Raw genomic sequence first — 23073 nt, forward strand, 5'->3', positions numbered from 1 at the left:
GGAATTAAATTTTAGTGCTGATAATGATATATTTTTGAATTTGTTTGCGAAAGTTTACATTGCAGAACATTTAGCTTCACTGAAAACATTTAAACTGTAAAATATATTTAATACCAAAATTAGAAGTGAGACACTGGAAAGATATATTAGCAATTCATATTTTGATGCAAAAAAAGTCAAAATTATTTTATATCTGATTATCAGAACTCAAAAAATTAATTGCTGCTACCCATGAATTTCATTTTCTTCTCATTGTTATGTTATATATGAAATAAATTCTGTGGCTTAATAGGTAGTACTGAAAATATTTTACATATTGAAAACTGAGAATGATCTCCCCTTTTTGGCAAGACTATAACATCTCTCTGTATTGATTCCAAAGTTCATTAGTGCTATCAGTCAATGGATTTTCGTTTTATTGGTATGGTTCAAATTGTTATATTAAAAGAAATATATTGCATAATAATATTAATTTCACTTGAATATTCTACATATCTGAGAATAGATATAGCTATCTCCCCTTCTTGGCATTAACCAGAATCAAGGTTTGCTTCTGACCTGGTTAATATTCTGATGATTTTAGGGATTGTGGTGGTGAAGCTCATGAGCCCTGTAGCTGTGAAAATTGGACGAAATGGTACAAAAAGATCGCAGAGGTCAAACCTGAACAAAGTAAGTCAAGGTCACAATTCACAACAAAGTTACTCATACACCAAGAAAAATAAGTAAAATCAAACAAAACAAATGAAGTTAACATCCACAAAACAGGCTTCAGGATTATGAAACAGTCTTATTTCTTTATATCAGTTTGCCAAATGGCAGATGACATTAGCTCTCTTGCCTGTACGTAGGTATCCATTGTGACGTCATTATTTTGTGAGCACAATTCATGTTGTTTTCTCGGAAACACATGACCTTACAATCAATACCTACTTGCAAGTGCAGAATAGATACTATGACTAAATTGTGAACTTAAATCACCTTGAGAAAGTAACTACACTTAGGCATGAGAACATGGAAATGAAGTTGCTGCAAAAATAAGTTGGTTAACTGTAAAGATTACTGCTAAAATGTACATATTTGGAGTGATTTAATGTAAGGATACATTATGAAATGTTACATGTTTACAGTGGATGGTACAGAGAAGGACACTGAGTCAGCCGCTAACTGTCTGTGGCTGGTCACAAACTCCAAACCCTGTCCTAACTGTAAATCTCCTATACAAAAAAACGAGGGCTGCAACCATATGAAGTGTTCTAAGGTATACTACAGTAACATCTTATCAGAATACACGAGGAATTGCTTAAACAATTCTAATGTGTCCTTTAGACTTATCATCAATGTGACTTTTCCTTGTATAAATCATATTTAGATATTTCATTATGATTTAAATTAACAGAAGTCATGACCATTCTTTGGATTCATAAATTTCATAAGCTGTCTTTTTTATCTGATTGGAGAAAAGATTTTCCTCATAATTAAAACTTAATGGAAGCGTCTTGTTGTTTAGCATTATTTTTCCTGGTCTGAATTCTGGTGATTTGAACAAAAAACAAGAAAATTATGCTTAAATTTCACAATAAATAATTCATCCAATTGATTTTTTCGGTGGATCAAGTTTTCTGAATCATAGAAATATCCCTACGAAACCACAAAAAAAAAATCAACCTTTAGCACATTACCACAAATTTTCACATGCTAAATACATCTGTTGTAATGCCATTGAAAACCAAAATCTTTGTCTCTGTGATTGCCTATTAAGTAAAGGATTTCTTGTTAATAGTATTTTTCGTCAACGTTTCAGTGTAAGTTTGACTTTTGCTGGGTCTGTCTAGACCAATGGAAGAGACATAACTCTAGTACTGGAGGTTATTTCAAGTGTAATCGATACGAAGTGTCAAAAATCGTAGAAGACAACGCTAACCTTGCCCAATCAGATGTAAGTAATTGCTATAATCTTATCTTACTATCTGACCTTTCCTAGTACATTAAAACCTACCTAAGTGACCACCTGAGTATAAAATCCACCTGCTTAATAAGACCACTATCTGGGGTCCCAGATGACAATTTTAACACAATTCAGCCTGTGGTTTTCCAGGATGGTCTTCATAAACAGGTTTGACTTTATATCTGATTTTGGTAACAATTTTATGATGATTTGTGAGGACATACGTTATTGTTTCCATCCTTTCCTGTCCGAGAATTGGGGAGGACACACGTTAGGGTTTCCATCCTTTCCTGTCCTAGTTCTAACCTACTCTGATATATGGGAGAATGTTGATATAAATGAAAGTGAGATAAGTCAGAAAATTTTGCTTAATATTAATGGAAGGGAGATAACTCTTTATAAAATGTAAAGGTGCAACTGTTCAGTATTATAAAATTATGTGCAAAGTTCAATTGATTAATATTTGCTAAGATTTGATTGGCAGTAACGTCTATATCTGACATTTGTGGAACCATGCCAGGGGTGTACAATTCCAAAAATTTTGCACTAGCCCAAGGGCTAGTAGCAACAATTTTTCACTAGCCCTGATCAGAATTCTACTAGCCCTATTTTTCGTTCATTTTCATATGCACATTTTACTCTATCTGGATTTTGTACAAACCTGTACAGAACAAATACATGTCTAAACAGTGTGTTAAATACCATATCTGCTAATAAAGATATCACACAGATTGTTTCACAGGAACCAGGTATTCATATAATAGTGAAAACATTATTGAGTCGATATTGATAATGCAACAATGCCATCGCATGCAAAATATTTCAGATTTGAAATTATAGTTCTTATATCACTCAAATATTTGCTTTAAAACTATCATTAGATGTAAAGAAAGAAAACATAATCAGTATATCTATTAAAGTTTAACTTTGATATTAAAGCTAAGCAAGGAAACATAACATGAATACAATCAGTATTAAATATCTGCTGTTTTCATTTTATATGTAAGATGAACTTATTAGAATTTAGTAAATAGTACAGTTCATGAAATTTTTGTAACAAAATCTTGATGTAAAATTACTTTTTACTGATCTTACTTATTTTCCATGATTTTTATGAATATTAAAAAAAAACCTCCATTTTATCTAGTAACATTTGCATGAGATTTGAATAAAATGTTGCCAATTCCATAATTTCATATAAATTATTTCCAAGAACTGTACACAAATTCAATTTGACAATTTACAATAAAATATTTTGTAAATGATTATTAAATTGCACTGCTAATTTTCATTTACAAGATTTCAATTCTATTTAAGTTATTTTGAAAAACATTTAGTGAATTTATTTGTGTCAATTAACTAAGCATACCTATATATGTATAGATCTGCAAGTGCACAGGACTAAAAATTACCATTATTTCATACTTCAAAACGATCCTCTATCCATCTCACAGCAGTAGTACTTTCTGAATCCAACCCTCATATACTCAAATTTATAACACTAAAATGATAGTGATGCTAAATAATATAACAGTCACTTCATAATTAATTTTTATCTAGAGTCTAGAAATCTAGATTTTCCCGTTCCCTGTCTGTCAACAACATCGGCAAACACATGGCCATCTGGGTCACTCAAGCGCTTAACTTTCACCAATTACATAACAAAGCGTTTGATGCACCTAGATGAAAAATGTTATTTACGTTTGGGAACCATCTGAGGTTGTAAAACTACATTCATGATATTTTCGCTTCAGTTTTGACCACACATTTACTGCTAGTACAGCAATAAAAGGCTAAACTGCTGATTTACAACTAAATTTCAATGTAAAGATAGATTTTTATCAGGAAATTTCCACTAGCCCACGGGCTAGTAATGATCGTGAAGCCACTAGCCCTGACCTGAAATTCACTAGCCCCGGACGTCGGGCTAGTGGAATTGTACACCCCTGCATGCTATCCAGAGTGTTAGTCACAGCTTTTTTACCTGACTATTAGAAGTACGGCCAGTTGAGTTATGTATTTATTTATATTTGATAAGTAGTACTAACAAAAAAACACTTTTATATTACAGGCGGAAGAAAGGAACAAACGAATGCAGGAACTTAACAAGTTTGTTCATTACTATACTCGCTTTAAGAACCATGAAAACAGTTACAAGGTAAAGATTTTATTAATATTAATTAATTCAGACCTATTTCGATTAAAAGAAACCCTGTATGAGTGAGTGAAGAACCTCTAGATTCAACAATGAATTCCAAAGTTGTTTGAAAATATTTTCCCTCTAAATAGATATATTGTGTTTTCCAATTTATTACATTCGACTTGCCCTTATTAACTAAAAAGAAATATTAAATATAATTTTTAAGTTTTGGCAAATTTTAGACTTCCTGGATATAGCACTAAGTACAGTGGAACAAATTAGTAAGTAACATCAACAATTGAATTTTTTTTAGTTTGAAGAGCCGCTAACTAGTTCTACAAAGACCAAGATGATGAAATTAGCTGAAGCTGTGACAGATCCTGGTAAGATGGCAACAAATTATGTCTGAATTGTTTAATTTTACATGAGAAAATTCCTGTGATGTTGTTAGTAATGATTAGCAATAAAACACAGTTATACTGAATCTCTGTGGACCATGTCAATTGTTTTGTTTGTTTTATACAATCATATTACAGTCTTGCTAGAGGAACTTTGACGGGAAATAAAAATTACTACATTGTAACCATGAATTTGCTGTAGGCATGTTGTTCCAACTATGTTTTACTGTATGGAGTTAAGTATCATAAATCCAAACCTACACCTTCATGCTTCATACCATAAATAGTCATTATGGGAATAATTCGTGTATTATGTGATACCCGATAACATTTGTGCGGGACTAGTATCTTTAGTGATATAACATAATCCATCACCAATAGAAATAATAATCCCGCACAAACATTATCAGGTATCACATGGTACATGAATTATTCCCATTCATTAACCAAAAAGATATCACTTTATCCAAAATACAAGAAATTTCCACACATGCATGAATACTAAAGATTCTGCTAATGTAATGTTTATTTCTGCAGCCACAGCCAATGCAGAGACCAAATTTGTGGAGGAGGCTGTTGAACAGTTACTGAAAGCTCGCCGTGTGCTGAAATGTTCTTATGCCTACGGCTACTATCTGGACGGACCAGGCTACAAAAAAATGGTGTTTGAATTCATGCAGGTAATTACTTGTTTGATATAAGAATCCAAACAGTATACAATGACTTTTATGTTGGACACAAGATTCATTCAATTTTCTTATAGGATATGAATGGTCATCAAAGACACAGTTATGTTTTTGCATTTACATCTTGTTCTCGAAGATTAGACTTGAAGTTGGTCTTCATGGCATTTTAAGACTCTAGACCCACTGAAGGATTTTGTCAAGAAAAGGTTGCTTGGTTGAAATGGTCCATGTTTATGGTATCTGGGTTTTATATGTAGCAGGATTGGACAAAGTCAATCATCGATGACAAGTTAGATCAGCAGTAGAGCATTCGGCTAGTGTTTGAAGGTCCCAGATTCGAATGCAAGTCTGGCCACAATATTTTCTCCTCTCCTGTTATATTTCATATAACAGAGGAATACATGTATGCTGAGATCTATGTATAAGTATTATACTTGACATTAACAGACGGAGTTAGAAGAATGTACTGAGATCCTGTCACAGATGGTTAACAGGCTGTATTTGAGGACGCCACGGAAACGTATTATAGAGCAGGCACACGTTGTCCAACGGAAACGCCACGAGTTTATAGTGGCCATATCTAAAGGACTGGTACCTCCTGAAACACCGCCAGCTCTCCGCAAACATCGCAGACGTAGATACAGTATGGACTATGAAGATGTGAGTACCCTTCTCAACTAATAGTCTTGAAACTCTAGGTTGTAAGTGCAAAATCCATGTCGGACAGTTGCTAGGCACTGAGTGAAAGTTGATGGTTTTTCTCTGAGTACTCTGCTTTTATATGACATGTAGCTGTCGAGAGGAAAATAAACCTGAATCAGTTGTCAATAATCCTGATCAGGACTATATATAACTGGTTAGATCTTTATTAATTTACATTTATTTGTGGGCAGTGGTGGTTGAGTCTACTGTCCCAACATATTACCATAAGCCCTCCACCTCTGGGTCGCAAGTTCGAATCCCATGTGGGGCAGTTGCCAGGTACTGAACACTACTGGTCATTTTTCTCCGGGTACTCCGGCTTTCCTCTACCAATAGACCTGGTACGTCCTTAATTAAATGACCCTGGCTGTTAATAGGACCTAAAACTAATAAAAACATTTATTTGCTGATTATTTTGGGACTTGGAGTATATTTTGTGTGGCTGGTGATAATATTGTGTACCATCACTATTTTGACATTTTTATGATGGTATATTTGTAGGAGGAGTTGAGGAAGGCTATCCTGGCATCTATACAGGATGTTGATCCTGCCAATCCGTGGATAAAGGACGCCTCTGGTCGCCATACCAACGTAATGGCTGTTCTCGACTGGCCCGATAGTGACGACTCCGACAGTGACGTACAGACGAGTCAAAGAAAACCAGGTTAGTGCATTCAACACTTCTGGTAAAAACATCCAAATACAACTTTGATCATTGACCATGATAGATATGGGAAAGGGCTCATCTGAATCTGAATCTTCTTTGTGGTGAACTAGCAATTTCCTGAAGTTCTGACTGCGAAATTAATCTAATTTTTGTATAGAAAATCTCTCTGATATACAACTCGACGATTTAAAATCATGAATATAGCTACCTTTTATTGATAAGATGCAATTAAAAATCTTGTCTTTATTTAACAATGAGAATTAATCTACAACAAATGTTTCAAGGCCAATTGTGCAATGTGGTAGCATTTATTTGGCATATTTTGCGAGTTATGTAAATAGATTAATTATACATTATCATTATGTACTCTTAAATCATTTTTTATTATCAAATGATCAGGAATATGGAAGCCTATGGTAGCTATGCACCTGTATAATGCCATATTATGAAAGATGGTTATAATAGCATTACCCATCCCATGGCATGTTACATTATCAGTCTTGAAGTGGGAGATGTGCCATTATGTCTTTCAGATATCTCCAGTTAACCTTCAGTTGTCTATGACTATTTATGTTTATGATTTTTATGTTTGATTGTTGAAGGTAAATTAGCTCACCTGGTCCGAAGGACCAAGGTGAGCTTAAGCCATACCGTGGCGTCCGGCGTCTGTCAACCGTCCGTCAACAATCAACTTCTTCTCCATAACCGCTGGCAGGAATTTTAACAAAATTTGATTGATAGCATCATTATGGGTTACTGACTGAAAACTGTACAAATGATGGGGCTGACATGACCCCCCAGGGGCCTGAAGGGCGGGGTCAAAAGGGGTCAATTTGGCTATTTCTATATAAATGACTTCTTCTCTCAAACTAAGCATGGCATAGCATCCATAATGTGATGGTAGCATCCTTATGGGGTAGGGATTCTAAATTGTACAAATGATGGGGCTGACTCCCTGGGGCCTGAGGGGCAGGGGTCAATTTGGCTATTTCTATCTAAAGGACTTCTTCTCTGAAGTTAAGCATGGGAGAGCACTCATAATGCAATGGTCGCATCATTATAGGGTGGGGATTCAAAATTTTACAAGTGATGGGGCTGACCCCTGGGGGCCTGAGGGGTGGGGCCAAAAGGGGTCAATTTGGCTATTTCCATATAAACAACTTCTTCTTTGAAACTAAGCATGGGATAGCACTCAAAATGCAATTGTAGCATCCTTATGGAGTGGGGATTCTAAATTGTACAAATGATGAGGCTGACTCTCCGGGGGCCTGGGGGGTGGGGTCAAAAGGGATCAATTTGGCTATTGCATTATAAATAACTCCTTCTGTGCAACTGAGCATGAAAGAGCACTCATAATGCAATGGTAGCATCCTTATGGGGTGGGGATTCTAAATTGTACAAATGATGGGGGGCCTGAGGGGCAGGGGTCAAAAGGGGTCAATTTGGCTATATCCATATAAACGACTTCTTCTGTGCAGCTGAGCATGGGAGTGCAGTCATATGGTAGCATCTTTATAGGGTGAGGATTCAAAACTGTGCAAATGATGGGGCTGACCCCCCGAGGGGGCCTGAGGGAAGAGGTCAAAAGGGGTCAATTTGGCTATTTCAATATAAATGACTTCAGTGCAACTGAGCATGGGAGAGCACTCATAATGCAATGGTAACATCCTTATAGGGTTGGGATTCAAAATTGTGCAAATGATGGGGCTGACCCCTGTGGGCAGAGGGGTGGGGTCAAAAGGGATCAATTTGGCTGTTACCATATTAACAACTTTTCTGCAACTAAGCATGGGATACAATTGTAGCACTCATAATGCATCAGTAGCATCCTTATAGGATGTGGATTCAAAATTGTAAAAATGATAACGCTGACCCTCTGGGGCCTTAGGCGCAGGGCCATAAGGTAAATTAGGCTACTATTTTCAAATAAATTACATCTTCTCTGAAACTATATATTAGATAGCATATTCGTATGGTATCTATAACATCATCATATGGTTGGGATTCAAAATTAAACAAATCATGGGGTCAATTATCTTTGTCATTTTTGAATCACTAATTACTAAATGACAGAATTACTCAAAATAGAAAAAAACAGGTGAGCGATACAGGCCCTCTGGGCCTCTTGTTTTTTATGTTGGATTGTTGAAGGTAAATATGCCAGTGAGTCTATGACTATTTGTGTTTATGATTTTTATGTTTGATTGTTGAAGGTAAATGTGCCAGAGAAGGCTGTAACAAATTGGAGGTGAAGAACCCGCGGACAGGAGAGTGGCACCAATATTGTAGTCGACAATGTATGACAGCTGTAGCCGTGGAGAGTTCCGAGCAGTCAGGTAAGCTGCAGTACTCTCATATTACAATTAGCAGTCAGGTAATTAAGCCCTAGTACCCTCATGTTATCTTATATTAATGAGCAGTCAGGTAACTAGCTTTCACAGTAGTAACTTGACTATTACTATCATGGTACAATATTTTGATATTAATGAGCAAGTATAGATCTATGATTCAGTATTATCAATGTTCTGTGTTTAGAAAGTCACTTGGAATTTTAAAGATATCACTTTAAACCAACTTATTTTCATGTACAATTAATTTTCGCGGGCAATGAGAATTCGCAAAATTAAATTACAGTGAAAATATATCAAATATAAATAAAAATTGAACCAAAGAGGTCGCAAAAGTGAAATTTCATCATGGAAAAGCTGTGATGCATGAAAATGCAGAATTATGTCGCAATAAAAATAATTTCTCGTGGCTTAGTAACTATTATGGTGTCTTGTATTGCAAACTCATTCGTTTGAGGCTACATTAAACACAAGATGCTGACACACATGCAGTGGTAGTCTCCCAGTCCCATGTAGACATATAGTACTTAAAACCGGGAGACATTTCTGGAGATATTCTGTTATTGCATTTTACAGTTATCGGCCCGTTTTATTGATTGGAGCTTTGTGTGTTTGCGAGTGTAGCACCATACTTTTCAGAAAAAACGATTCCAGTTTTCGTTTCCTAAAAATAATGAAGTTACTATAGATACCTACCTGCAAGGGAGGTAACTCTGTAATATATATCGGAAACCTAAAGATTAACTGTAACAAAGAATTTGGTTCAAGTAAGTGAGTGTCTATTAAATATCATGATTTTGTATTTTGAACTAAGCCTGTTAAAACTTAAAAGTTTTAAAACAATTTAGTTAATGAAAGAAAGTAATTCATAGAAAAGATACAGAAATATCTTAAAATCAAAATTTGACACAACTTATTCGTAGGTTCAAGCATTGTTACAACAGTGTCTAGTTTTATGATTTTGTATTTTAACAGAGCCTCGCAACAAATTCTTAGGTTCCAGCACTGTTACACCTTTGTCTAGTTTTATGATTTTATTTTTTAACAGAGCCAGTCCAGGAAGCAATTTGTTCCAGCACTGTCACACCTTCGTCTAGTTTAATGATTTTGTATTTTAACAGAGCCAGTCCAGAAAGTGATAGGTTCCAGCACTGTCACACCTTCTTCTAGTTTAATGATTTTGTATTTTAACAGAGCCAGTCCAAATAGGTTACAGCACTGTCACACCTTCGTCTAGTTTAATGATTTTGTATTTCAACAGAGCCATTCCAGAAAGCGATAGGTTCCAGCACTGTCACACCTTCGTCTAGTTTAATGATTTTGTATTTAAACAGAGCCAGTCCAGAAAGTGATAGGTTCCAGCACTGTCACACCTTCGTCTAGTTTAATGATTTTGTATTTAAACAGAGCCAGTCCAGAAAGCGATAGGTTCCAGCACTGTCACACCTTCGTCTAGTTTAATGATTTTGTATTTAAACAGAGCCAGTCCAGAAAGTGATAGGTTCCAGCACTGTTACACCTTCGTCTAGTTTTATGATTTTGTATTTTAACAGAGCCAGTCCAGAAAGTGATAGGTTCCAGCACTGTCACACCTTCGTCTAGTTTTATGATTTTGTATTTAAACAGAGCCAGTCCAGAAAGTGATAGGTTCCAGCACTGTCACACCTTCGTCTAGTTTTATGATTTTGTATTTTAACAGAGCCAGTCCAGAAAGTGATAGGTTCCAGCACTGTCACACCTTCGTCTAGTTTTATGATTTTGTATTTAAACAGAGCCAGTCCAGAAAGCGATAGGTTCCAGCACTGTCACACCTTCGTCTAGTTTTATGATTTTGTATTTAAACAGAGCCAGTCCAGAAAGTGATAGGTTACAGCACTGTCACACCTTCGTCTAGTTTTATGATTTTGTATTTAAACAGAGCCAGTCCAGAAAGCGATAGGTTCCAGCACTGTCACACCTTCGTCTAGTTTTATGATTTCGTATTTTAACAGAGCCAGTCCAGGAAGCGATCCTTGATGAACAGATGGACCTTCTCAGAGCTCTGGAGATGTCTCGACTACAGTACTTACGGGACCAGGGTATAATCGCCGACCTCTCCTCCACCACTGCTAGGTAAGACAACCTGGCAGCAGTCTGTTGACTCGTATTTACTTTTAAGGACTTCATAATTAGTGTAAAGTATACTGCTGCCTCTTGAAAAACACCTTTTTTCTATTCAAATAATTTATGATGAACATGAACTGTAAAGCATAAAATCTAAATATTTTAGAAAATATCCAGTGAAATGCGATTCTAAATGAACCTCTGGGGACCAACTGAATTAAGCTTAGTTTGTTGTAAACATATAACAAACCTCTCATGATTTTATATTATCAGATTGGTGAGAAGTGATGATGACTAACATTATATAAGTTATAGCTATATACAATTGTGTTCATTATAAACAGGTTTCACTATGAGAAGATCAGTTGAATGTAAAACTTCCTATTTGGCCAACAGAATATTTAGTCCCCAGGCAAAACTTATTCATCTCTCTGGAAAGTCCTGATGTCAAGCAATTAAGATGGTTTCTAAGACTCCATCAGAAATAAAACCTCAATTCTGTCAAACATTTTAATTTATTTATTTATGTTTTTAACCATCTTAATTTTGATAAAGGCGTTTCTAAAAAATAATCATCTAAAAATAATAGCATCATTTTGATAACAATCAAAACTATTATGTCTTCTGTGATTTTACTGGTAAAATTAGGCGATGTTTGATCGATAGTGATTATTCTTAAGACTCAAAAAAGACTATCGATTATGAAAGATAATAATCGATTGTTAAAATGGGAAATAACTTGTGCTTTTTTTTATTGTTCTGAAACTTAATTATGTAACATATATGTGTAAAACCACATTTCAAAATGCCATAGACATGTTAGATACACAATAATTCAAATTTGATTCAAAGAAAAAAAATTGTTTCAATTCATATGGTAGGTTCATGTTTCTAAATTTATTTCAGAGAAATCAATTTTAATTTACTGTATAAATATAGTTTTCTGTAAATGGTATTCGATTATAAAATCTTTTATTAGTAGGTTGTCCTAAACCGATCATCGATTATGATTTTACAACCAATTCCCAACATTAAGCAATCTACATATATCTATATATTTGAATGTATGTTTGTAGTTTACTTGATGCTCCGGGAGCTGCTGAAGGTGGCAGCCCCTCCCCCGGGGACGATGTTGCTGTCCCCTCCCCTCAAAAACAGAGTAAAACACTTCCTGATATTGCCCTATTACCCAAATCACCAAGAGCAAAGGGCAAACAGCCAGCCGAGAAGAAAGGGAAGTCACCAAAATGGTCCAAAGAAGAGGGATCACAGCCAGGAAAACAAAATACCATGACTGCAATGGAGGAACTCGACTTTGAATTACAGAGAGTTTTGGAGCTCTCGACTATAAGTCCTTCTGGTTTGTATTATATCTGTGTATATTCTGTCTTTGCAAATTAAGTACATTCTGTAGTTATCTGCCCTTGCGGGTAGGTATCATTTGTGATGTCATATGTTTAGAAATGAATGCCATGTTTTTCAGAGAAAGCGACTACTTCACTGTACCCAACCAGATGTGGGTAATTGTAGTCATGCTCTACAAAACTGGTGAGGGGGATTTAGGTCAGATTTCGCATGCCTCAGTTTATGTAATTTGCAATATTTTAAAAGGTCTTATTCGTGTCCCATGAATCATTTTTGTATAAAAATAAAATTTGAAGCGTAACGCATACATAAATGACTATGAATAAGTGAAACAAGCCACCACAAAATTGATATTTAGTGGGTAACTGAAATTCAATTGTGCGTAACTGAGTTATGATTTTTAGGTTAATGGTGGGTAACTGACAAACATGGAGGGTAATTGACGAATTAGGCTTGGATCGACCAACCTATTATACTTATTATTTGTTTTCATTATTCATGGATAGTTAAGGCTTTTTACCTATGTATGAAAAAACCTGTTGTTTTTGTTCTGTTTTTTATTATTTTTTCTACACAGAAACTTGTATACAAAGGATCTCTGAAATGTTACGAGATATACCATAGTACATGTCACCATATTGTAGGGCATGAGTTGAAGATGTGACAGCAGCATTTTTATGCTGGTCGGACATTTGATATGGCCGCTATGACCTCGCTTCCGGTTTTAAACTTATGTGTATATCTCTTTGACGGCGTGACACATTTCTTTCTGTTTTGGATATGTTATGTAAAATAAAAAATGGACCAAATACTTTATGTAAAACTTTTCTGTAAAATGTCAACTTCGGTTGGAATAAGGATCAAAGTTTAAAAGTGCAATTTTCCGAAAAAAATCATTATAAAATCTTCTTCTCAAGATCTATAAGACAGAGACCTAATATTAGGTCTGTAGTATACTTACATAAATGCTTACCAAGTTTGATATGAATGACCTTGACCTTCATTCAGGGTCATATGGGCCAAAATTCCTAAAATTTTCAAATGACTTCTTCTGAAGTCTGGAAGGCATAGAGTCCTGAAATTGGACCTCGAACACGTTGCGATAAAGTGCTATCAAGTTTGTTAATATGTATGACCTTGAAAGAAAATCCTTGTTGGTGAAAAGCCCGTCAAATTGTCCAGTGACAATTTTCAGTTTTCTTTATTTTCATACACTCCATCCGTATTTTTGATTGTTCGATTCTTTTCATACCTATAGTTGAAAGATTTTGACCGTGGTTAGTTTTTAGGTCATCTGACCCGAAGGGTCAGGATGATCTATAGTCGTCATGTTTCGTCCGTCGTCGTGCGCCGTGCGCCGTGCGCCGTCCGCCGTCAGCTGTCCGCCGTCCGCCGTGCGTTAACTTTTCACATTTTGAACTTCTTCTCAAGTTCTACCTGTGCAATTTGGCTGAAACTTGCATGAAATGATCCTGACATGGTCCCGACAAAGTGTTGTTATTTTTCGGGTCGATCCGAAATCCAAGATGGCCGCCACAGCCGCCATCTTGAAAACACATTTTGAACTTCTTCTCAAGTTCTACCGGTGCGATTTGACTGAAACTTGCATGAAATGATCCTGACATGATCAAGACAAAGTGTTGTTATTTTTCGGGTCGATCCGAAATCCAAGATGGCCGCCACAGCCGCCATCTTGAAAACACATTTTGAACTTCTTCTCAAGTTCTACCAGTGCGATTTGGCTGAAACTAGCATGAAATGATCCTGACATGGTCCCGACAAAGTGTTGTTATTTTTCGGGTCAATCCGAAATCCAAGATGGCCGCCACAGCCGCCATCTTGAAAACACATTTTGAACTTCTTCTCAAGTTCTACCGGTGCGATTTGACTGAAACTTTGCATGAAATGATCCTGACATGGTCCCGACAAAGTGTTGTTATTTTTCGGGTCGATCCGAAATCCAAGATGGCCGCCACAGCCGCCATCTTGAAAACACATTTTGAACTTCTTCTCAAGTTCTACCAGTGCGATTTGGCTGAAACTAGCATGAAATGATCCTGACATGGTCCCGACAAAGTGTTGTTATTTTTCGGGTCGATCCGAAATCCAAGATGGCCGCCACAGCCGCCATCTTGAAAACACATTTTGAACTTCTTCTCAAGTTCTACCAGTGCGATTTGGCTGAAACTTGCATGAAATGATCCTGACATGGTCCCGACAAAGTGTTGTTATTTTTCGGGTCGATCCGAAATCCAAGATGGCCGCCACAGCCGCCATCTTGAAAACACATTTTGAACTTCTTCTCAAGTTCTACTGGTGCGATTTGGCTGAAACTTGCATGAAATGATCCTGACATGGTCCCGACAAAGTGTTGTTATTTTTCGGGTTGATCCGAAATCTAAGATGGCCGCCACAGCCGCCATCTTGAAAACACATTTTGAACTTCTTCTCAAGTTCTACCGGTGCTATATGGCTGAAACTTGCATGAAATGATCCTGACATGGTCCCGACAAAGTCTTGTTATTTTTCGGGTCGATCTGAAATCCAAGATGGTCGCCACAGCCGCCATCATGAAAACACATTTTGAAATTCTTCTCAAGTTCTACCGGTGCGATTTGGCTGAAACTTGCATGAAATGATCCTGACATGGTCCCGACAAAGTGTTGTTATTTTTCGGGTCGATCCGAAATCCAAGATGGCCGCCACAGCCGCCATCTTGAAAACACATTTTGAACTTCTTCTCAAGTTCTACCGGTGCGATTTGGCTGAAACTTGCATGAAATGATCCTGACATGGTCCCGACAAAGTGTTGTTATTTTTCGGGTCGATCTGAAATCCAAGATGGCCGCCACAGCCGCCATCTTGAAAACACATTTTGAACTTCTTCTCAAGTTCTACCGGTGCGATTTGGCTGAAACTTGCATGAAATGATCCTGACATGGTCCCGACAAAGTATTGTTACATCTCTGGTTGATCCCAAATCGAAGATGACTACCATGACACTATATCTAATTAATTTCCTCTGTGTTAATTATAAGGCCCTTGGGCCAATTTGTTTGAAATAAAATTTGTTGAAAGAAATTGAAAATGATCCTGACATGATCCTGACAAAGTGACACCATATATAATTAATTTTACTATTGTCAAGGTAGTCAGATGACCGTTAAGGCCCTTTGGGCCTCTTGTTAAAGTCTCAAATGCCGCAAACATTTTAAATTATTATATAAAAACATGTATCATATGATTGTAATAAGTTGTAAACTACTGATGTTATGTCCACTATCCCTACTGATGTTATGTCCACTATCCCTACTGATGTTATGTCCACTATCCCTACTGATGTTATGTCCACTATCCCTACTGATGTTATGTCCACTATCCCTACTGATGTTATGTCCACTATCCCTACTGATGTTATGTCCACTATCCCTACTGATGTTATGTCCACTATCCCTACTGATGTTATGTCCACTATCCCTACTGATGTTATGTCCACTATCCCTACTGATGTTATGTCCACTATCCCTACTGATGTTATGTCCACTATCCCTACTGATGTTATGTCCACTATCCCTACTGAATTTATGTCCACTATCCCTACTGATGTTATGTCCACTATCCCTACTGATGTTATGTCCACTATCCCTCTTTCTTCTCTTTTATCTGTTCCGCTTAAATAAAAATAACTATGGAAAAATTAAAGCAAAAAGTCATTATATGATATACATTGTATACAGTACGTATTATATGTGTTGTAAATTTTAATGGGGAGGGCGTTTCTAATTTTTTTATAAGTTTTAAATTGTGTCCCGGTGCGAAACCCTGACGTTATCGTGACGTTACAATAGATACAATGACGTTGGGTATTGATTTTAAACAGAAGTAATTCATTGGAAAATCAATGGAATTGTACGTTTAAACGTATTTTATTCATCTTGTCGTCTCAAAAATTAATTATAAACAAAATGTTTTTCATACCCCATGAAGTTGAAAATAGTGACATCAGTGCTTAATTATCCTGATGTCATTGAAGAAGAAAAGTTTCTTTATGCTTTAGAGATTATGACGTCACATCTAAGGGGAGGTTCCCTCGATCAAATTTTGACATAGGTTACTGGACTCGCAATGTAGTATCTGGACACAGTCCAGTTTCCTCGCATGCATGCTTTCTGCTGCTGATTTCGGGGTTGATATTGCATCTTAGAAACACATGGGTGAATAAAAAAGCAGCAAATACACCAGTCTTTATAAAACGTTGATCTCATGTTTATTTATTATTTATGTTTTATATGATTTAGTGTTCTGAATATTTACCTTCCTCCATAGTTTTAAAAATGACACAAGGTGTACATGTATAAGGAATTGACAGGTAAAATACCATATTTCATAGCCCTTCGGTCATCATTTCATAAGTCATTACAAGTTGTCAGATCCTTTCATAGTATACATTAACCTTTTAATAAATTAATGGTGATTATAAATATATACTTCATTTAAAATCACTGTCACTTGAGAGTGTCATTTATTATCGGCACATGTCTGTTGACATCTGTGCACAAGAAACAGAAATATGTCAACGAGATAAACACCTGGCCAGTCTGATGTAAATTAATTGAAATTAAGAAATCATAGAGTTCTACATGGATTGTACCTAAATTTGGCCAGAAACATCCTTGGGGAAAGAAGAATAGAGCTTGTATAAATATTGGCTCTGAACCCCATAGGGCAGGAGGGGTGGGGCCAAATAAGGGAAATAGAGGTAAATACTTAAAATCACTACTAGTCTTAGAGTTCTACATGGATTGTAACCCAATTTTGCCAGAAACATCCTTGAGGAAGGGGAATAGATTTTGTGTAAATTTTGGCTCTGACCCCCCAGGGGCAGGAGAGGCAGGGCCCAATAGGGGAAATAGACGTAAATCCTTTTAATCACTAATAGTCGTAGAGTTTTGCATGGATTCTAACTAAATTTTGCCAGAAACATCCTTGGGGGAAGCGGAACAGAGTTTGTATAAATTTTGGCTCTAACCCCAAGGGGCAGAAGAGGTGGGGCCCAATTGGGGAAATAGAGGTAAATATTTGAATTCCTTCAGAAAAGAAACTATGAACCTGTATTCAGAACTTTGCACTACTTTGCATTATAAACCTGGTGAGCAATACAGGCCCACTGAGCCTCTTGTTGTTCACCTGGCTCATCCCAAGAAGACCCTAGCTGTTAATATGATGTTAACCTAATCAAACCATTCAACCTGTTATAATCTTATTGTTTTTACAGATTTGTCACCTGATGCCAAATTAATGTTACCCAAAAGTGCCACATTACCAGCCCCTGTGTCACCACAACAGCCCCGCCACCTGACACCTACGGAGTCGCTGTCGCCCTACTCTCAGCACCGCCGCAAGAAGAGTCAGTCTCGCTTCGATGAGACCACCTCAACTGTGGTGAGTCGTGTACCAAACAAGAGCGTAGAGGACTTGTTACACGACGACTGTAGTGTGGGATGTCGAGCACCCCCTCCGTCACTGTCTACGCTTTCCTCCGAGTCGGACTCGCCGGGTGAATGTATAGGAACACTATCTAATATGTACTCGATGCCAAATCAGTCTGGGAACATACCAATGACACTAGCCCCTCCCCCAAACATCTACCAACATCAGGCCAAGCCATTGAACCCCACCCCGGGGTGCTTCGGCGTGATAAAGGATCTATCTGTGTCGAACATCAACACTGGTGAATCGGACAAAACACGCGACTTTCAAGGTAAAAACTTGAGTTTGTTTCGGGACCAAAGACAGGAGAGGCCATCACTTCGAGGTTTGTTGGCGGCAAACACACCGGGTGAGGATGAGGACAATGTGTTTGTGCTGGTTAGCCCAGATAATTTACAGAGTGGTCAACAACAGTCGTGGCCCTCATACCCTACAAAGCGTTATAACACTAGTGATAGTAACCAACATGAGAATGCTTCGGCTGAGGATAGGAGTCATAATACTAAACCTTCATGGGAGATGACGTCTTCAACGTCGAGTCTCAAAGGAGAAACAAAAGTATTAACATCGCTGTACGATAAAGGTTCGCAGGGTTTGGACGATTCTGGTGAAATGTCTCTCTCCCAAATGGCAGAAAACCTTGTTCACATTTCTGCAGAAATGAAGCGGATGGTCGAGACCCCAATTACAGATACTACTCCTGATTCTTCCCCTGCTGAGGAAGATGGTGCTGTACTGGAGAGACCACTAGAGCTAGATTTCGACAATCTGGACGAACTTCTACCGACGAGCTCACTGCAGCAGTATGTGGCGTCCCACTTGGGGCAGGACACTCCCGACTCTTTACCTGACCAGTTTGACTCTTACGATACATATCAACAAGAACCCCTTTTGCATAATATAGTAAGCGAGAATGAGGGAACAAAAGAGACCTTCTTAGGTGAAACTAGTGATGATGGAACCGGCTCTAACCAGTCACGCTTGTTTACATCACGGGCAAGGAATTCGGACAAAATCTATTTATCAACTGACACTACAAGTAATTCTCAAAAACAAAGTGCCAATAGAAACATAGATGGAACTAGAGACACTGTATGTGCTTCATTACAAGTAACTGATCTTGAATCATCTGAAACTAATGTTGAATCAAAACCTAGAGTTGGTCCTCGAGAAACGCTCATTGACTTTCGGCCTGCACAAAGTGACTTTGATGCCGGGTCCTCTCAACAGCGCATAGGTCAGAATCAAATTCATCGGACTCGTCCGCGGAGAATAGAGACAGTTTTCGGTGTGGATGACGTTGTTACGGCCGCTGAAGGCCCAGAACCTGTTGTGGAGCTAGACTTGACTGTGGAATCCGGACCGGTGAATACAGGTCGGACACGAAATGGTAGTGATGACAATTCGCATGGAGACTCCTTCTTAGTGTGAATGTTTTATATACAAATAATATATTATATATTTATACTTGATATTTATATTAACTATTTTCCACGGGGGAAATAGAGCAATATTTTAAAAGTAGTTGTGTTAAATATTGATGGTTTAAAATGCCTCCTTCATATACGTTGTGTACCAATATTGGCATTAAAACATTTTGATCTTTTGATTTCCCAGTATACAGTATAACATGAAGTATTGGTGGGTAGTTACTTTCGAGGTTAAGAGGTTTCAAAGTATTTTTTGTGTAGAAATATTTAATTTGTTGACTGATGAGACAGTGATTCTAATAATGTATATAACGGTTTTCGTTGTATTTATATATTCGTGGTTCAACAGCATCCAACGAAAACAATGTCTCTACACGATGAATATTTCATGTTATTCTTTACTTTCAATTGTTTTCTATTCAGCAACATCCATTGTATTCCATATTTGCATATTACAGAGTTATCTACCCTTGCAGGTAGGTATTGATTCATTGTGACGTCATGTTTTTGCGAGCGTAACATTATAAGTTTAGTAGAAAATGATGTGAATTGCACTCACAAAATTATGACGTAACAATCGATACCTACCCACAAGGGAGCTAACTCTGCTAAGATGTAAAGGCGGAAAACATTTAGTAAGTCAAAAGATTAAAACTTGCTGATGAAATAAGACATGTTTCAATCATGATTGTACTTATCATATTCTGGTATTGATATAACACATGTCGTTTTACAAGTCCCATCAATTTTGTTTCTTATCAATTTTTTGTATTGATAATATAAACCATTTTTCTTGATATCCATATACATAGAACATTGCTTCCTGTCTTCCCTGTCTTTCTTCTTATTGTTTTAATTCATTGAAAAACTGAATCAGTTTGTCTTGCAAACATTGTATTTAAAAAAGTAACAGCTAACTGCTTTATATTTAGCTGTCATGCACTCATTGTACATGCATCTAAACCATACAGAATTTCAAAAAGAAGTGTTATAGTTTAATAAGGTAAAAAAATATATATATATATATCTGTTTAGGGTTACCCGACTGACCCTATTTTTTTCCCCCACTTTTCTACGAAAAAAATAATTAAATGTCGGGACTTCGATCTCAGACTCCAGTTCCGGCCATTATTTTAGAATGAAAGACACCTCAAAAAACAAAAAATCCTCCTGACCTGCCTACCGACCCTATTTTTAGGTCATCTGACCCGAAGGGTCAGGATGACCTATAGTCATCATGTTTCGTCCGTCGTCGTGCGCCGTCCGCCGTGCGCCGTCCGCCGTGCGCCGTGCGCCGTGCGCCGTCCGCCGTGCGTTAACTTTTCACATTTTGAACTTCTTCTCAAGTTTGACCAGTGGGATTGAGCTGAAACTTACCTGAAATGATCCTGAGATGGTCCCGACAAAGTGTTGTTATTTTTCGGGTCGATCCGAAATCCAAGATGGCCGCCACAGCCGCCATCTTGAAAACACATTTTAAACTTCTTCTCAAGTTCTACCGGTGCGATTTGGCTGAAACTTGCATGAAATGATCCTGACATGGTCCCGACAAAGTGTTGTTATTTTTCGGGTCGATCCGAAATCCAAGATGGCCGCCACAGCCGCCATCTTGAAAACACATTTTAAACTTCTTCTCAAGTTCTACCGGTGCGATTTGGCTGAAACTTGCATGAAATGATCCTGACATGGTCCCGACAAAGTGTTGTTATTTTTCGGGTCGATCCGAAATCCAAGATGGCCGCCACAGGCGCCATCTTGAAAACACATTTTGAACTTCTTCTCAAGTTCTACCGGTGCGATTTGGCTGAAACTTGCATGAAATGATCCTGACATGGTCCCGACAAAGTGTTGTTATTTTTCGGGTCGATCCGAAATCCAAGATGGCCGCCACAGCCGCCATCTTGAAAACACATTTTGAACTTCTTCTCAAGTTCTACCGGTGCGATTTGGCTGAAACTTGCATGAAATGATCCTGACATGGTCCCGACAAAGTGTTGTTATTATTCGGGTCGATCCGAAATCCAAGATGGCCGCCACAGGCGCCATCTTGAAAACACATTTTGAACTTTCTCAAGTTCTACCAGTGCGATTTCGCTGAAACTTGCATGAAATGATCCTGACATGGTCCCGACAAAGTGTTGTTATTTTTCGGGTCGATCCGAAATCCAAGATGGCCGCCACAGCCGCCATCTTGAAAACACATTTTGAACTTCTTCTCAAGTTCTACCAGTGCGATTTGGCTGAAACTTGCATGAAATGATCCTGACATGGTCCCGACAAAGTGTTGTTATTTTTCGGGTCGATCTGAAATCCAAGATGGCCGCCACAGTCTCCATCTTGAAAACACATTTTGAACTTCTTCTCAAGTTCTACCGGTGCAATTTCGCTGAAACTTGCATGAAATGATCCTGACATGGTCCAGACAAAGTGTTGTTATTTTTCGGGTCAATCCGAAATCCAAGATGGCCGTCACAGCCGCCATCTTGAAAACACATTTTGAACTTATTCTCAAGTTCTACCGAAGGGATTTGGCTGAAACTTGCATGAAATGATCCTGACATGGTCCAGACAAAGTATTGTTACATCTCTGGTTGATCCCAAATCGAAGATGACAACCATGACACTATGTATAATTAAGTTCCTATATTTAAAGGCCCTTGGGCCTCTTGTTTGAAATAAAATTTGTTGAAAGAAATTGAAAATGATCCTGACATGATCCTGACAAAGTGACACCATATATAATTAATTTTACTATTGTCAAGGTAGTCAGATGACCGTTAAGGCCCTTTGGGCCTCTTGTTTGCCAATGTAACCCTAAACAGACATTTTTTATGGCCTAATACAACATATATTTGATTTTAAATTAATCATGACAACATAATCTAATTTATTAATTGTACTAAAATGCTAGAATACTGTATGAAAAGATTCAATTTTCTAGATTTTTCTTTATTACAGAGCCATGACACTGTTATCAGAGTTAATTTTTGGAGAAGTTTTTTTTTCCTCCTAGAAAATGTTTTCTATTTCATCTGAATATCATGTATTTTTAGTTTTAATTATGCAGAGTTATCTGCTCCTGGGGGTTTACATGCAACATTTACTCTTGATTGTTAGTGTGTTGATATTTAAAAGAATATGACATTATGTTAAAAAAATATGATGTGGATCGAAAATACCTGAGCTCAATTTCATTTGCCATCATCTACTTCTGGAATATACAAATTGTGTTGTAATTTCTGATCATTTGATTTGTAGCTTTTCTGCTTCAGGAAGTCTCCTCCGTGTAGAATCAGGGAGATATTCTGGGAAGACTTCTCTTTTGAGAAGAGCGCAAATCGAGATGCCTTCTGTATTCACATGCAAGAGTAGATAACTATAATTTGCCGGTACAGAATTTCTCAATTTATGAATGTCAATCTGTGATAAAATCTGTTTTTCACATCTAAGAGTTATTCAATTTAAATAGTTAAAAATACATTTAGGATTTCATACCAACAATAACTATTAAATTATTAAGTATTATTTTATTATAATAAATGCTTTTTGTTGTGTTCGTGCAATTATTACAGTGTTCCATTGATTCAACGTACAGTTTCATGTCTTAGTATATAAGCCAGCCTCATCTTTTAACATGGCTACTCCGTATATCACTCTTAACATCAGTTTTACACTTATAGTGCTTTTTAGTGATTGCAGTGATGATGTATTTACACTAATCAAGTCCAACAAACTAATTTGTAAATCTCTTTACTCTAATTATAACAAGCTATCTTTCACAGCCAATAAAATTCGC

The 23073-nt window shown here is 37.2% G+C and overlaps 1 protein-coding gene across 1 annotated transcript in view; it reads left to right on the top strand.

The window, feature by feature from the left end:
* Window positions 1–20980, top strand: part of LOC138310461 (uncharacterized) — a 32636-nt gene extending 11656 nt beyond the window's left edge. The window contains exons 12-23 of the mRNA XM_069251688.1: window positions 584–672; window positions 1131–1261; window positions 1805–1939; window positions 4020–4106; window positions 4402–4471; window positions 5024–5166; window positions 5620–5832; window positions 6376–6538; window positions 8755–8877; window positions 10881–11001; window positions 12069–12352; window positions 17633–20980. Of these exons, the coding sequence (XP_069107789.1) occupies window positions 584–672; window positions 1131–1261; window positions 1805–1939; window positions 4020–4106; window positions 4402–4471; window positions 5024–5166; window positions 5620–5832; window positions 6376–6538; window positions 8755–8877; window positions 10881–11001; window positions 12069–12352; window positions 17633–19278 (3205 nt within the window). The 3' untranslated portion in view covers window positions 19279–20980. The remainder of the gene's footprint in view (window positions 1–583; window positions 673–1130; window positions 1262–1804; window positions 1940–4019; window positions 4107–4401; window positions 4472–5023; window positions 5167–5619; window positions 5833–6375; window positions 6539–8754; window positions 8878–10880; window positions 11002–12068; window positions 12353–17632) is intronic.
* The last annotated feature ends 2093 nt before the right edge of the window (window positions 20981–23073 follow it).

The sequence above is a fragment of the Argopecten irradians genome, chromosome 16, assembly GCF_041381155.1.
Source record: "Argopecten irradians isolate NY chromosome 16, Ai_NY, whole genome shotgun sequence".
NCBI classification, from domain to species: domain Eukaryota; kingdom Metazoa; phylum Mollusca; class Bivalvia; order Pectinida; family Pectinidae; genus Argopecten; species Argopecten irradians.